The sequence below is a fragment of the Podarcis vaucheri genome (genome assembly GCF_965113315.1).
Source record: "Podarcis vaucheri genome assembly, chromosome: 1".
Classification (NCBI taxonomy): Eukaryota; Metazoa; Chordata; class Lepidosauria; order Squamata; family Lacertidae; genus Podarcis; species Podarcis vaucheri.
In genome coordinates, this window is record NC_138759.1 from 66101615 (window position 1) to 66115047 (window position 13433).

At 39.4% G+C, this 13433-nt stretch overlaps 1 protein-coding gene across 5 annotated transcripts in view; it reads right to left on the reverse strand.

Moving 5' to 3' along the window:
- Positions 1 to 812: 812 nt before the first annotated feature.
- Positions 813 to 13433, reverse strand: part of MPPED2 (metallophosphoesterase domain containing 2) — a 126878-nt gene continuing 114257 nt past the window's right edge. For all 5 annotated transcript variants that reach the window (XM_082211291.1, XM_082211293.1, XM_082211292.1 and 2 more), the window contains 3 exons: positions 8700 to 8815; positions 7160 to 7273; positions 813 to 2429 (listed from right to left, as the gene is read on the reverse strand). In XM_082211291.1, coding sequence (XP_082067417.1) covers positions 2311 to 2429; positions 7160 to 7273; positions 8700 to 8815 — 349 coding nt within the window. In that variant the 3' untranslated portion in view covers positions 813 to 2310. The remainder of the gene's footprint in view (positions 2430 to 7159; positions 7274 to 8699; positions 8816 to 13433) is intronic.

A 13433-nucleotide genomic window follows, 5' to 3' on the forward strand; every position in this document is an offset into this window, starting at 1 on the left:
CTTTTTTCATGCACTGTGCAGTTTTACTTATAATACACAGTTTTATTTCATTTTATTTAGTTGTTACAAAGTCTCATTTAACGTTACTGTATTTTTACATGAATCTTTAAGGTCCTTCTTCAGGTTTCCCGGCCTAAAAAATATTAGGTGCGTGGCCAATAAGAATAGGGTCCTTTCAGTGGTGGTTCCCTCCCCAGTGAGAGTCACTTGGAGCTTATGTTAAGGTATTTTCGGCAGCAAATGGTCTTATGCTTACACACCTTCTTGAAACATTTAGACCGTGAAACAAATTATATTTAGCTTGGTTTTATATGCTGTTTTGCAAATTATTTTTAGGCTGCTTGCACAAGTTTTTTTATCTGGATATTGTGCTGAACAAGAAACACAAGAAGCTCTTTATACGGAGTCAGACTATTGGTCCATCTTGTTCAGTGTTTCTCATCTACACTGACTGGCAGTGGCTTGCCAAGGTTTCAGGCAGGGAACATTCCCAGCTGTACCAAGATGCCAGGGACCTTCTGCATGCCAAACATGTGCCAAAGTTTGTTGAATTATTTCTTTACATTTTGTGTAAACCATCCAGAAGACATTGTTAATGGGCAGACAATATGCGCCACAATAAATAAAAAATAAGTGCACTATTCTTAGGTGGAACATGGCCAACTAAGGCTTAAATGTTGTTCATAAATTCAAATATATTTAGATGGGATACAATTTCATGACATTGGAAGGACAATACATTAAATATAAGAAATTAACAAAGTCCATAAGCTATCCAGAAGAACAACAAAAAAGAGTATCTCAACAGGAAGTATTTAAAAATCTTGCAATTTTATTTGCATATAAAGGCCGCTAGATATATAATATCGCAATAAATTTAAAGAAACAACTGTTTTCCTAAATTCCATTAAGATAACATAAACAGAATAAAGCTCAATAGCATTTACAGTGGTAGAACAGAAATAACTATTTGCAACAATATTTTGTGCTAGCAAGATTGCATTTACACACAGTGCAAAATAAGGGAAAAAGAAATGGGAAGACAATTCAAGAATATTTTAAATATAAAGGACAACAAAGCCTTATTTTAGTTAGGCTTGATTGTATTCATTTGATTCTATACATGCCTGAAACTGCACAAAGATTTTAAACTCAAGCTCTTGAAGGCCTCGAGCGCTTGGAGAGAGAAAAATGTGTCACATCCTTCATAATTTAGATGTGCTGTACAGCATAAATTTGCAGATGCTACACTGGCAACATTAAATGCCTAGCTTAGTTATAATGCACAAAAAATATATATAAAAATCCATATTTAAAAGGAGTCCGCATTTACATGTTTTTACTGCATGGAACACCTGCTCATTGCAGTTTTCATCCCCGTATTTTTAAAGCTAAAATAATTTAAGAAACTCACCCAAACAGTGACAATTTAGATAATCACATACAAGATGCTGCTATCTTATTGTTCATTAAAGCAGGCAGAGACAAACTAATCCTAGAAGGCTATTTTCCTCTCACTGATTGATAGGCAAGAGTTTACAGTATGCATATATATCAGTGGACAAATAGACTATCATGTGATCTCTTATGAGCTCGGATGGGCTGAGAATTTCCCAATGGATTCTCCATACTCTTCAATGGAGGAACCTGAAACCATACACTTAAAGTGTAGATCAGCAACCCGTTGAAATGAATAGGAACTCAGTCTCCTGTGCAACAGCTCCTTGACGACGATCTAGCACAGCATTAGGCACACTTAAGCCCATTTATCTCAACAGGCACAAGCACATCTTACTCTGTGTTGGATTGTGGTCTATAATTGCAAAGGAGCATTCACAAAACCCGGGTCACAAAACATAGTGTGATAATAAAAACAAAAGAAGAGGAGAGGGTGGCATTTTATCATTAGAAATGTTTATTTTTTTTAAAAAAAATCAAACAATAACAGTTGTGCAAATTTGGGTGTTTTGTTTTAAACACTGCCTTTTACATTTTTATTTAATATTATTAAAATAAGGTGTCTCACTCATTAAAAGAAAGCTTGGCTGTCCTTTTGAGAACACTAACAATTTACAATGGCAAGTTAATTAAGAAAACATAAAACTTCATTTTACAAATTCACAATGATGTATCAATTTCAAATGGATGCTGCATTTTGCTGCACAACTTCTATCTCTTTCTTTTTTCCTTTTGTACCAACAATTTACAAAAAAAAAAGCCCCACATCATTTGTAAAGAAACATGTTAAGAGAATGGATGTTTAATTAGAAAAATGGCAGTTTATAGACTTTCCCCCACTCCAGTGGTGCTTCATGATCCTTGCGGGGTTGGAAGGTCAAATATAATTGGTGGGTTGGTTGGTTGAAAGCTGACTGTACATGTTGAGGCATTTATGTACGTTGTGTAACCGTCTGTCATAATGCCGTAACCTGTAGGGAAAATGTGTCACACTTACTGTAATGTAAACAAACAATGCTGACCTAGTATAGTGCCTCAGGCTGGAGAAAAGAAAAAGCTTCTTGTAAGCAGGCCTTTTGAATTGAGTTCAGCTAAGCCTTTCAAACTGTTCTGAGCACTCCAAAGCCAGCACATCATTTCCATTTTTAAAAATGCAATAGGCTTTAATAAGAGCCACCTGTTTTTGTTTTTGTTTCTTCCAAATGGAGCAAAGAAAAAAGGGGGGAGAGCCTGTTTTACAACAGAACTGAACACAAAAGAGGGTGTTGGTTTATTTTCCATAGCTCCTTGGATCTTTTGTAACCTGGAATTTTTCAAGCGTAATAATGTGAAAAGTGTATTTTCCACTGAGCCCCGTCCCCCTGTTCCTTTCAGACACACTTTACCGTGAATTCCATGTTGTTGAATGGACCTTATTCTCAAGTAACTGTGCATAAGATTAGATTCTTCCTATTCCGTGAAAATAATCCTGCTAAACAATACATTATCCTAAATCTATCTATTATTATTGCTGGTCTTAGGCATTTCTTCTACCTCCAATTCAGCAGTAACACATCCCACTAAGGAGAGTGAAAGTGTACTTTAAAAAATAAAAACAGGAGGATGTCTTACAGCAGGGGGTCTGCAACCCGCGGCCCACGGGAGTCGTTTAAATGGCCCCCGAGCTGCCCCTGAACTGAGTCGCCCACTCAGCAAGTCCCTGCGTGCTGTGCTAAATTGGCACAGAGCAGGGACTGGCTTCCGTTGCGCCAGAAATCACGTCTGCACAGACGCTGGAAATCGAGTCTGCACAGACATGATCCAGCACACGGAGTGAACTGGGCCAAGCAAGGTAAACCTTGCCGACCCCTGTCTTAACGGAAAGCCCCATGTTGAAATCATGCACCAGGTTATGAGTCGTAAAAACTTTGTACAGTGGTACCTCTACTTACGGATGTGATCCGTTCCGGGGTGCTATTCGCACCCCGAAAAGTCCGTAAGTAGAGCACCGCTTCTGCGCATGACGCAATAGAGTGCTCCTGCACATGCGCAAAGCGTGCAGAACGCTTCTGCGTGTGTGGCAAAACCTGGAAGTATATACTTCTGGGTTTGCCGCATTCACAACCCAAAATCCACAACATGAACCTAATGCAACTAGAGGTATGACTGTAATTGTAGTCATCGCCAAATCTGCATGAAGGAAAGACCAGGGACCCATCATTCTCTGAAGAGCTGAGTCATGCATGGGCTGTGGGATGGGATGTGCATTCAATGCACACACCATCTCCTCAAAACGTATGCATGGACCATCAGAGTTCATGTTCACAATAGATCTTGGAGGGAAACCATACATATAAGCCATTATGCCAGAAACTGAGTACAGTGGTGCCCCGCAAGACGAATGCCTCGCAAGACGGAAAACTCGCTAGACGAAAGAGTTTTCCGTTTTGGAGGTGCTTCGCAAAACGAATTTCCTATGGGCTTACTTTGCAAGACGACAATGTCTTGCGAGTTCCTGCTGTTTTTTCCCCCTCCCCCCCCGCTTTTTCTAAGCCGCTAATCAGCTGATCCGATCAGCAGATAAGCCGCTAAAAGCCGCTAATCCGTCAATGGGCTTGCTTTGCAAGACGAAAAAACCGCTAGACGAAGAGAATCACAGAACGGATTCTTTTCGTCTTGTGAGGCACCACTGTAGTTTGGATGGAATGCAATGAGTACTACGCTGGCTTAATGCTGTGTTGTGCTAGCATCAGGAACGTATGCAAATTCGCACTGTGCAATAGGCTGAGTGAGGATGGAACAACTGCCTCCACTGGTACAGCTTTATATGGCACTGGAAAGAGAAGGGAAGCCTGCTGGAATGGAACTGGGGGGCAAATATCTGCACTACACATGAGAACAACCATTTCATAATTGTTGTGTGGCCTCTTTTTGGTGTTTTCTTTCACCTGGGCCTGGCTGCTGGGCCCAAGTTAAGGGGGCAGATGAGTCACATGTGCATTATCTGCTTCTAGCAAGGAACGTGTGTGCAGGAACCTCCTTCTGAATATATTGTGGGCGAGGGCAGAGTGGAATGAGACATTTAAAAATTAAAATACTAAAAAATATTAGGCTCAATCTTATTCCCTTTATTGCAATGAGTCATTTCTTGATGAAGCAACTCATATTAATTGAATTTGTATAATCTAAGTGCTCTTGAACACTCATTAAATTTGCTTAATACTTACAGCATGTATTACCAACCAAGTTGCAGACTTAAAATGGTACAATCCTATGTCTCACAGTGGTATTTCATGAGGCCCACACGAAGAGGGCTTTGCCCAATACCACTGGAAGTTTGATTACTTTCAATTTGCAGTGCAACTAAAAAAGCTGCAGGCACTTTGCATGTTGCAGTTAAGACTTTTTTTTTTGCCTTCTGGTATTCACATAGCATTGATATGCTCGCATTAATATTTACTTTAAAATGGTCAATCATTTCCTAGATGTACAGGAGCACTGCATGGATACTTCTATGGTTAAGGCTCTGCTAATGGTTTTTTTCACTAAAAAATTATTATTTACAGGACTATATAGTCCAGGCATAAAAACTAATCCAGGCATAAAAGCTAATTTGCTTCAAACTCATGTGGACTGGGGTTGGGGTTGGGCGTATAGGCGAAAATAAACAATATCAAGCAAGTGAGCCATCTTCTCTTCAACAAAGTTGAGAACTTTGTAAGCCTATAGTTAGAGAGAGCAGAGAATCCTAGGGAGTGAATTTAATACAAAGCATTTTAATGTGTAACTTTTAGCTCTATGGTCACAAAGCCTTGCTCTCTTTCCCGCAGCACTTTTAGTATTTATCTCACTAGGATGCAACAGCTACTTAGGTTCGTTAAATATTTAAAAACAATGTGTTTTAAGCAATCTCTCAGTACCTTGTGCTCGGTTAAGGAAGCTTTCTGCACTTAGAAATTTGCCTGATTTGAAATTAGCATGGGAGCTCAATGTTTTGAAAAGCTCATCTGAAATATCAACAAGCTATTTATTAAAAATCCTGTATGAAATTTAATCCAGAATATTCTTGTTCAAAACTCCTTTTTACTTGAGCTTTTATTTTTCCATCTGCTGTAGTATTTGGGTTATGCTGTTCACATCTTGAATGTTCTATAAGAAACATATGCAGAATGAAGCCACTTGCTGCATATAAAATAATTATAGATGGTCTCTTTTATTTGACTGGCTCTAAATCGTTTAAAGATGTCCTCCACATTGGCAGATCATACAGGATTCTTGGTGGCCAGACAAAAATGAAATAAAATGGATTTCACCCTTATCTGCTAAGCCTTAGGATGCATCAAAATGGTGTTTTGAGGGCCAGGGGCTGCAAAAATAGGAAGACACTTTTATTTTGGGAGACAATTTACTCTCTACCAGGAAGATTATACTTTTAGCATTGTGTTTCATCTGCTGTATTTTCTTTGAAAACATTGTTTTATAATGATCTGTGATTTCAAGTGTTGTAAGCCACCCTGAGTAAATAAAGAATGCCTTGGCTGGATAGAAATGTTTATATTTAAAAATTACATAAAAATAAATGGAAGTCCAACAATCCCTTGTTCCTGGGACCTCCAAGTGGCTGAGCAAACAGAGATGGCACCAGGGACAGTGGAGCCACCACTCTGTGCTCTGCATCACCTTAGTGGTGACACTGGTACACACCCAGCTGTTCTAAAGTCAACTCCCCCTCTTTCAGTATTGCACTAAGCAATGGTTCTGAAGTATCAGCAGTCAGGGTGTTAGGTTCAACCCAAAGTTGCCCCTTAAAAAAAGCATCCCAACAGGTTTGCTTTGGCAAAACTTGGTTGATACTGGAAAAGAATTTGTTCAGGTGCTGGCTGACAACAGTATTTAAGCTGAAAAAGAAATAACCCACCAGGTAAACACTCTTCACTGTTTTGGGATTAAACTTTTAAAACTTTTCAAAGACCCCTCCCTCCTTGTCACACTTAGTCCCATTTTAAGCAATACCCAATCCAGCGCTGGCCCAAGGCATTTTGCGACCTGAAGCAGAGCCCAATTGCACTCCTGCTAGGGCCAGCACTATAAGAAGGCTTGACACACCATTCTGTGCCAATTTCTGTCTTCATCTCCTTCCTGCCGCCCAAAGGCTGCTCTGCTGTGTGGTGGGGCCCTGACTCAATCCCTCCTTTGCAGGGCTCCTAGCACCAGCTATGCATGCTTACCCAGAACTAAAGCCACTAGGATTTACCCCCAGGTAAGCTTGTATAAGATCCCAGTGTAAATTAGCAAAGAAATATGAAAAGACTATTCATTCCCCTTTTGTGACTGCTGTTACTGATAGCAAACTTTATTCTGGACTATAAGGACCGATATGTGGAGGCTAGATAAATGCATGTCCTTTTACTAAGAGAGCACAGCACTTTTGGGGTCTCTTTCCATTCCATTTCAATCACTGCCCACCATTTTGCCCCAGGTTTACTACTTTTTCCTCTCAAAAATATCATTTGTTGATATGATTATAATGGTTTGTATGGCCACCTGGGAAAAAAATCTCAAATATATAAAAGCCCTGACTGAGCACCAAACAATTTGCTTTATAATTGAGTCAATTTTATGTTTGTGGGTTGTCTGAAAATCTCCTTCTAATGTAGAATAGCATACCATTTAACTCTGGTATTATCTTAGTAAACATCCTCATATCTAGCATAATTCTTACCTTCATGGATTCCACCAAAGACATGGAGTTTGGGCCTTACTCGCCTTTGTACTGTGTTTAACAGTTCCACACAGCCAACTCTTTGAAGCTCCTTTGGAACCCAGTCTCGAAAACCTAAAAGCAAAATGTAATCAATGTTCTTAATTTTCTCTATTCAGGTAAGGTTTCATGCAGACTTTCAGGAAGCCATAACTCACTGAAGGTTTATTGCATTATCTGTAACCCTAACATCTCCATTAAAGCATACAATGGCTTTTAAGAAACTTTTCATTGTCACTTTGTCTCTTTTAGGTTCCAAGGGATTCTTTTTTCTTATTTGATGTCTGCCCCCTCCTTCCCAGTTAACATTTTTCTCCACATAATTTGATTTATTAAACTACAGGTATAGATTCTTCTACATAGCGTGAGGCTCTATGACATTTATTCCCGGCAGCGGTGCATCTTCCTGCTCTCTCCCCTGCTCTTTCCATAATGGTCTTTGCCAAAATGGTCAGGTGATGACTGCTTGTCAGACACTGCAATCCTGTGCACAGTTATACAGAAGTAAGCCCCACTAAGTTCAGTGGGACTTATTCACAGATGAATTTGTAGAAGATTGCAGCTGTAGCTACTTTCTGCACGGGCTGGTCGGTATCAACTTTAGTACCTTATCTATGCCAACTATTCAAAATACAAACAGCGCAGCATAAATCTCACAGTATCCCTATGAAAACGAACGTGATCCTGCTCTGTTCCACTCAAGAGTCAGCACATGAAAATGTAACTGTGTGCATAAAGCGTTCCCCAAAACTGAAGAGTAAAGTGTAGTTCCTCCTTGTGCAGAGTCCCATGTATATCTTTATTTTGAATATATGGATTGGAAAATGCGCCCTTCAGTGATAATACTTTGCAAATGGGATTTTCTGCTTAAGAGAACTGGGCATTCCCAAGACAATAACCTTCCATGACTTCGAGAAGAATGAGGTCTGCCAATACCCATTTATTCCCAAGACCTGGCCATGAAGAAGGCAATGCAGGGCAACACGGAAAAGACTCTCAGCAAGTTAGTATTAATTGACTGCTTTAAAAGAAAAAGCCACTAAGTTCTACAGATAATGCAGAAAATCCATAAAGTCTGACATCAATTATTACAAAAGTCTGCGGTCTGAAATAATGCATTCATAAAGATCAGAAGAGTGGAAAGATCCGAGAGGAGCAAGAGCTATATCAAATATGAATGGAGGTTGCACATTCCTCCTTGGTGTTGCTTAATCAACTTGAAAGGTGTTACACCAGGGACAAATTTGGCTAATGCTATTTCAGCACCACAGGACATTCGTTCAGCTGGTTCATTTCTTATGAACATAGGAAGCTGCCTTAATATCAAGACAACTGGAAAGTAGTTATTGAGTCCAGTTGAAGGCATAGTTCTACACCGCAGAACAGAAAGGTGACCAACTTCTCCCCTCTCTCCTTAATGCCCCTTAATGACTTGGCTAAATGGCTCACTGATGAAACTCTTAGCTCAAGATAGCTGTTTGTTGGCTTTTGTGTCACTTACCAAGAGGTGGTCCATGAGTCATTAATATATCAATACCTTCGGGAATAAGATTCCACTTGTCCAACAGTGATTGACCTCTGGGTAGGTTAAAGCCCCATCCATTAAACCATGGTGTCCTTTGAAGGAAAGAAGATACATTGTGTCAATATGGAAGAGTAATGGTTTTGGTTTTTGGTTTTTAATTGTGCATAGAGCAAATTATTTGTAGATAGCGCTTCTTCACGATTACCTACAGGCAAAAGGGCTGAGAAACAGACATGTATTTCAATATAACAGTGTAAGTCCATTGTCACAGTGAACCCACACAACTGGTCACAGTCTCCAAGACAGAAAAAATGGAATGTTAAAACATCTTTTTCTCACCTAGGTTTGAGACAGAAAAGCTATAATTTGCTACATTAATTATACAAATGATGATTGCAGGATTGATTCTTCGGAATAATTACTTCCTTGTAGGGCACCGGTGGCTGCCAAAGGTTATTTTTCAAAAACTGACGTTTCACTAAGCAAAAATAATGTTCTGAAATGCCAATAGAAGGTTTCACAGTTTAATTTACATTCAAGATTTGAGTTTTGCCATGGTGTAGCCATGACCTAACACTGGAACATGTGTGACAATCAATAAAACAAAACAGAATCCCCACATGCAACTATGGCTCAGAGAAACTCTAGTGCTACAGGAGGCAACGTCATTGGTAAATTGTGTTAATCTCACAAACACTTCTGAGTGACAGGAGAGAGGATTTTAAGTCACTGCGAGAACCCACTGAGAATAACTAAAAGAAAAAACTTTCCCCATTGTCCACCCCATTTATAGTATGATTGTTAACTTTCCCTTACAATTGGCAGTTGTACCCCTTGTACTTCTGTCAGTTAGCAACTACGATGGTATCAACACTGAGATTCTTTTTAGTTCTCCAGTCTATTTTGCTCCACATATGCAAGTTCTAACTTGCTAAACAGCACACATAGCCTCACTATTCACCTAATGATGACCACCCCACATGCTACCATAATTAGCTACAGTGGCTTCAAACAGTAGCACTCCACACTAAATCTAGACACTGAAGACTGTCATCTGGGTCACCAGTTACTAATCATAAGTTATTTACTCTTCTGCTAAACTCTCCTCTCTACCACTACCTTCTTAAGCACCTTGCCCAAAAAGGGAGTGTTTGCCACAGGATGTTCATTGAAGACAATCTTACTCGGCTATGAGTGATCAACCAAAGTAGTAGTAGTAGTTTAACTGGCAGTTTTACAGTTGTTTAACAGGTCCTTCCCTACTGATCCTGTCAGATGTTAACATCAACAGAAGGGGCTCTACTGGTTCAACTACTCTCATAAACTGGGGGGTGGACAGCCTGGAAGAGGGCATTTCTGTGGCAGCCCCTAAGTTATGGCATTCCATGCCCACAGGGGTGCATCTGGCTTTTGGCAAGTTTTAATTGTTGTAAGCTGCCCTGGATCCCTAGAGCTAAGGGCAAGTACTTAATAATAATATAAAGGTAAAGGGACCCCTGACCATTAGGTCCAGTCGTGGCCGACTCTGGGGTTGCAACGCTCATCTCACTTTACTGGCCGAGGGAGCCAGCGTACAGCTTCCAGGTCATGTGGCCAGCATGACTAAGCCTCTTCTAGCAAACCAGAGCAGTGCATGGAAATGCCGTTTACCTTCCCGCCAGAGCAGTACCTATTTATCTACTTGCACTTTGACATGCTTTCGAACTGCTAGGTTGGCAGGAACTGGGACCGAGCAACAGGAGCTCACCCCGCCGCGAGGATTCGAACCGCTGACCTTCCAATCGTCAAGTCCTAGGCTCTGTAGTTTAACCCACAGCGCCACCCGCGTCCCTAATAATAATATAGATGTTTGCTAAAAAGCAGCGTAAAACCAGCAGCAACATCACCAAGAATTAGCCCATCCTCAGGGACAAATTTCAGTTTTGAAACCCTATGCATATTCACCTATTTATATGGCTGTAGAAACCTGTTTTTATGTAATGTATATTCCTGTTTTTTAAAACAACAACAAAGCAAACCACAAATGTAGCATATACAGACCTCTGGGTGAAACAGTCTTTTTCCCTTAATACAATAAACAAATAGCTTGGGAACAAAATTTTCAAAAAATATTCTTTTCCTAGCCTACATGTACCTCAAAACCATCTCAAAAGGAAACACTCTCAAGTAATAGCGGTAATGAAAGCCTTTTTTATTTCTGCCGGCACTCAAAGTAAAATGCACAAACACCCATGATTACTAGGGAGGAAGATCATTCCATTTGCAGTACAAAAATTATAGGACAGGGCATTAAATATGCATTCACAGAATTGTTCAATTACAGGACTGCCCTGTAAATATGGCCTGAGAGTATCTATTTCAGTTTTACATTTGGGTTGTAATAATAGAGAATGTCCTGAACTGAATGAACTGAAAAGAGAACAGGTGACCTTTTTGCAAAATAAAGAAGAGCCTTTCAATAAAACATAAGAGTGCACAAATATTTGCATGCATCTGTGCCCTTTCTCCATTTAATGAAGTGAGTGGAAAGGAGCATGTTCGTAACACAGAAAACTATTGCAAAGGCTGAACCTGTAAACACAAAACCATAGAAAGCAGAAAATGCATTAAACAGAAACCTTTATTTTATTTTATTTTAAATAACATTTCTTTCTGTAGATACCCAGGAGGCACTTACAATGTTTAAGTTAAGCAACAGCGGCCCATGCTCTTGTTGCTATTTGGTTCTTTAAGAATTTATAAGAACACAGACGGGCACCTAATCAGCATTGTGGTATAGCAACCTATGAAGAGTAAAATAAAACTACTTTTTCATTATATTTAGGGTAACAGTCATTAGGGTATTCAGGACTCATAGCTTAGTAACATACCTCTTTTATTGCATGTATGAAGTCCTTTGTATCCACGGTTTTTAAAATTTGGACCAAAGGCTTTCCACCTCTAGCTTTTTATCCAGATGAGCCAACAGATAACTGGCTAAGATCATCTACCTCATTCCACAAAACCAATGGCAAACTTTTGCATTCATTCACCAATCACACTTGTTTCCCACCTGTCCTTCAGAGAGCTAAAAGCAGCACATTGGGATTCATACTTTACTCACACAACAATCCTGTACAGTAGTCTGGCTAAGATTTGAGGCCAAACTACTTTTTATGTCTACACTGAGTACCATGATGGAAGAAAGATGTTATCGATCTAAATGTAGGGATCAAAGAAACCAACAAAACATGTAACATGCAGCCACATCTCTTATTTTTCTTTAGTTGACAATAGCTACCACCACCCCAGTTGTTATAGGGATGTCATAGCCTAGAAAATCCACCCCCCATGGCTATGAAGGCCACTGGTGCCAATGATAAGGTTTTTTAAAATTAAGCTTCATAGATGTGCAACCGGGCTGACATTTTTGTGAGGTCATGGCTCGGATTCTGTGATTCCAACAACAATTTCCCCACAACTGCAACTAAAGAAAAACAAAATCAGTAGCTACACACTATTAAATTAATTGTAATATGTAGTTTTACCCTTAGTTTTTGTTTTACTTTAAGTGGCATCTGTACTGTTCATTGCCATACCTAAAAATGGTTATTAAATCAATAACATATTAATCAAATGGTAGTGCCTAGAATCACCTTCCATATTTGGTGGCAGCTTTAGTGGGATGAAAGTGGATATTTTATAAATGGTGGCAGCAAGTCAGGATAGTAAGAGATAGTAATAAGTATACACCTTCCCCACCAATAGATGGGATGAAAGACAAACTCTCCTTCACAGCATCTATGGCTGAAAAGGGAATAATAATAATAATAATAATAATAATAATAATAATAATAATAATACAGTCACATGCCCGCAATTGTGATAGGAGATGTATGAATAGGCCATGAAAGTCTGCTTTGTATTATAGATTCCTTCTAGGTCTTAAACAAAGAGAATGATCATTGTTCGTTTTCAAAAGAATATTTAGTTATTTTGATTATGGGGGGAGGGAGGGAGGGAATGAAAAGCCAAGGGAAACATCCTGGTCTCCCCACCACAGGAGTGTAGAACAGGGAAAACCCATTCTTCAGTGCTGAATTGGAGCAAAGGTAAATGGGGTTTTCCACATATTCATATTGGCTTCAATTTAGTGCTAAAGAATGGGTTTTCCCTGAGAAAGTGATGGGACAAGTGGAAAACTACTTGGACGTGTGCTTTCTAGGCATGGGAGAAGCCCAGATAATTTGGATCCATTAAACTAAAAATATTATATAGCTACTAAATTCAATAGGAACTAAATCCTTTTAAATCCAAGACTTTCAACTTAAGCAGGTGATATATTGGGCTGCTTGTTAGTAGTGACTAGACTCTGTCACGCAAGGTTCATTCCCCCTCATATCCTCTCATAAGGTCATGTGTTGCAGATGTTTTGTTTGCTTGTTTGTTTCCTTTGGTGCAAAGGGATTTTCAGGCTGTTAAGAATTTATATTAGCAAAAGAAAGGTCAAAGAAGGGCACTTTGTACTTGGAACAGAAGGGAACAATGCTCAAGATGGTTTTTCATTTTCACAGAAGTGTGTATGAACTCTTGAACTGGCTACTGAAACAGCTCCTGCCTCTCTCTCTTTCATGCAGCCAATTTACCACTGGAAAGCATTTGTTCCATTGTATTCAAGAATCAACAGTATCCCAAGGTTTAAGGAGGGTTTTTAATTTATATATGGGGAGG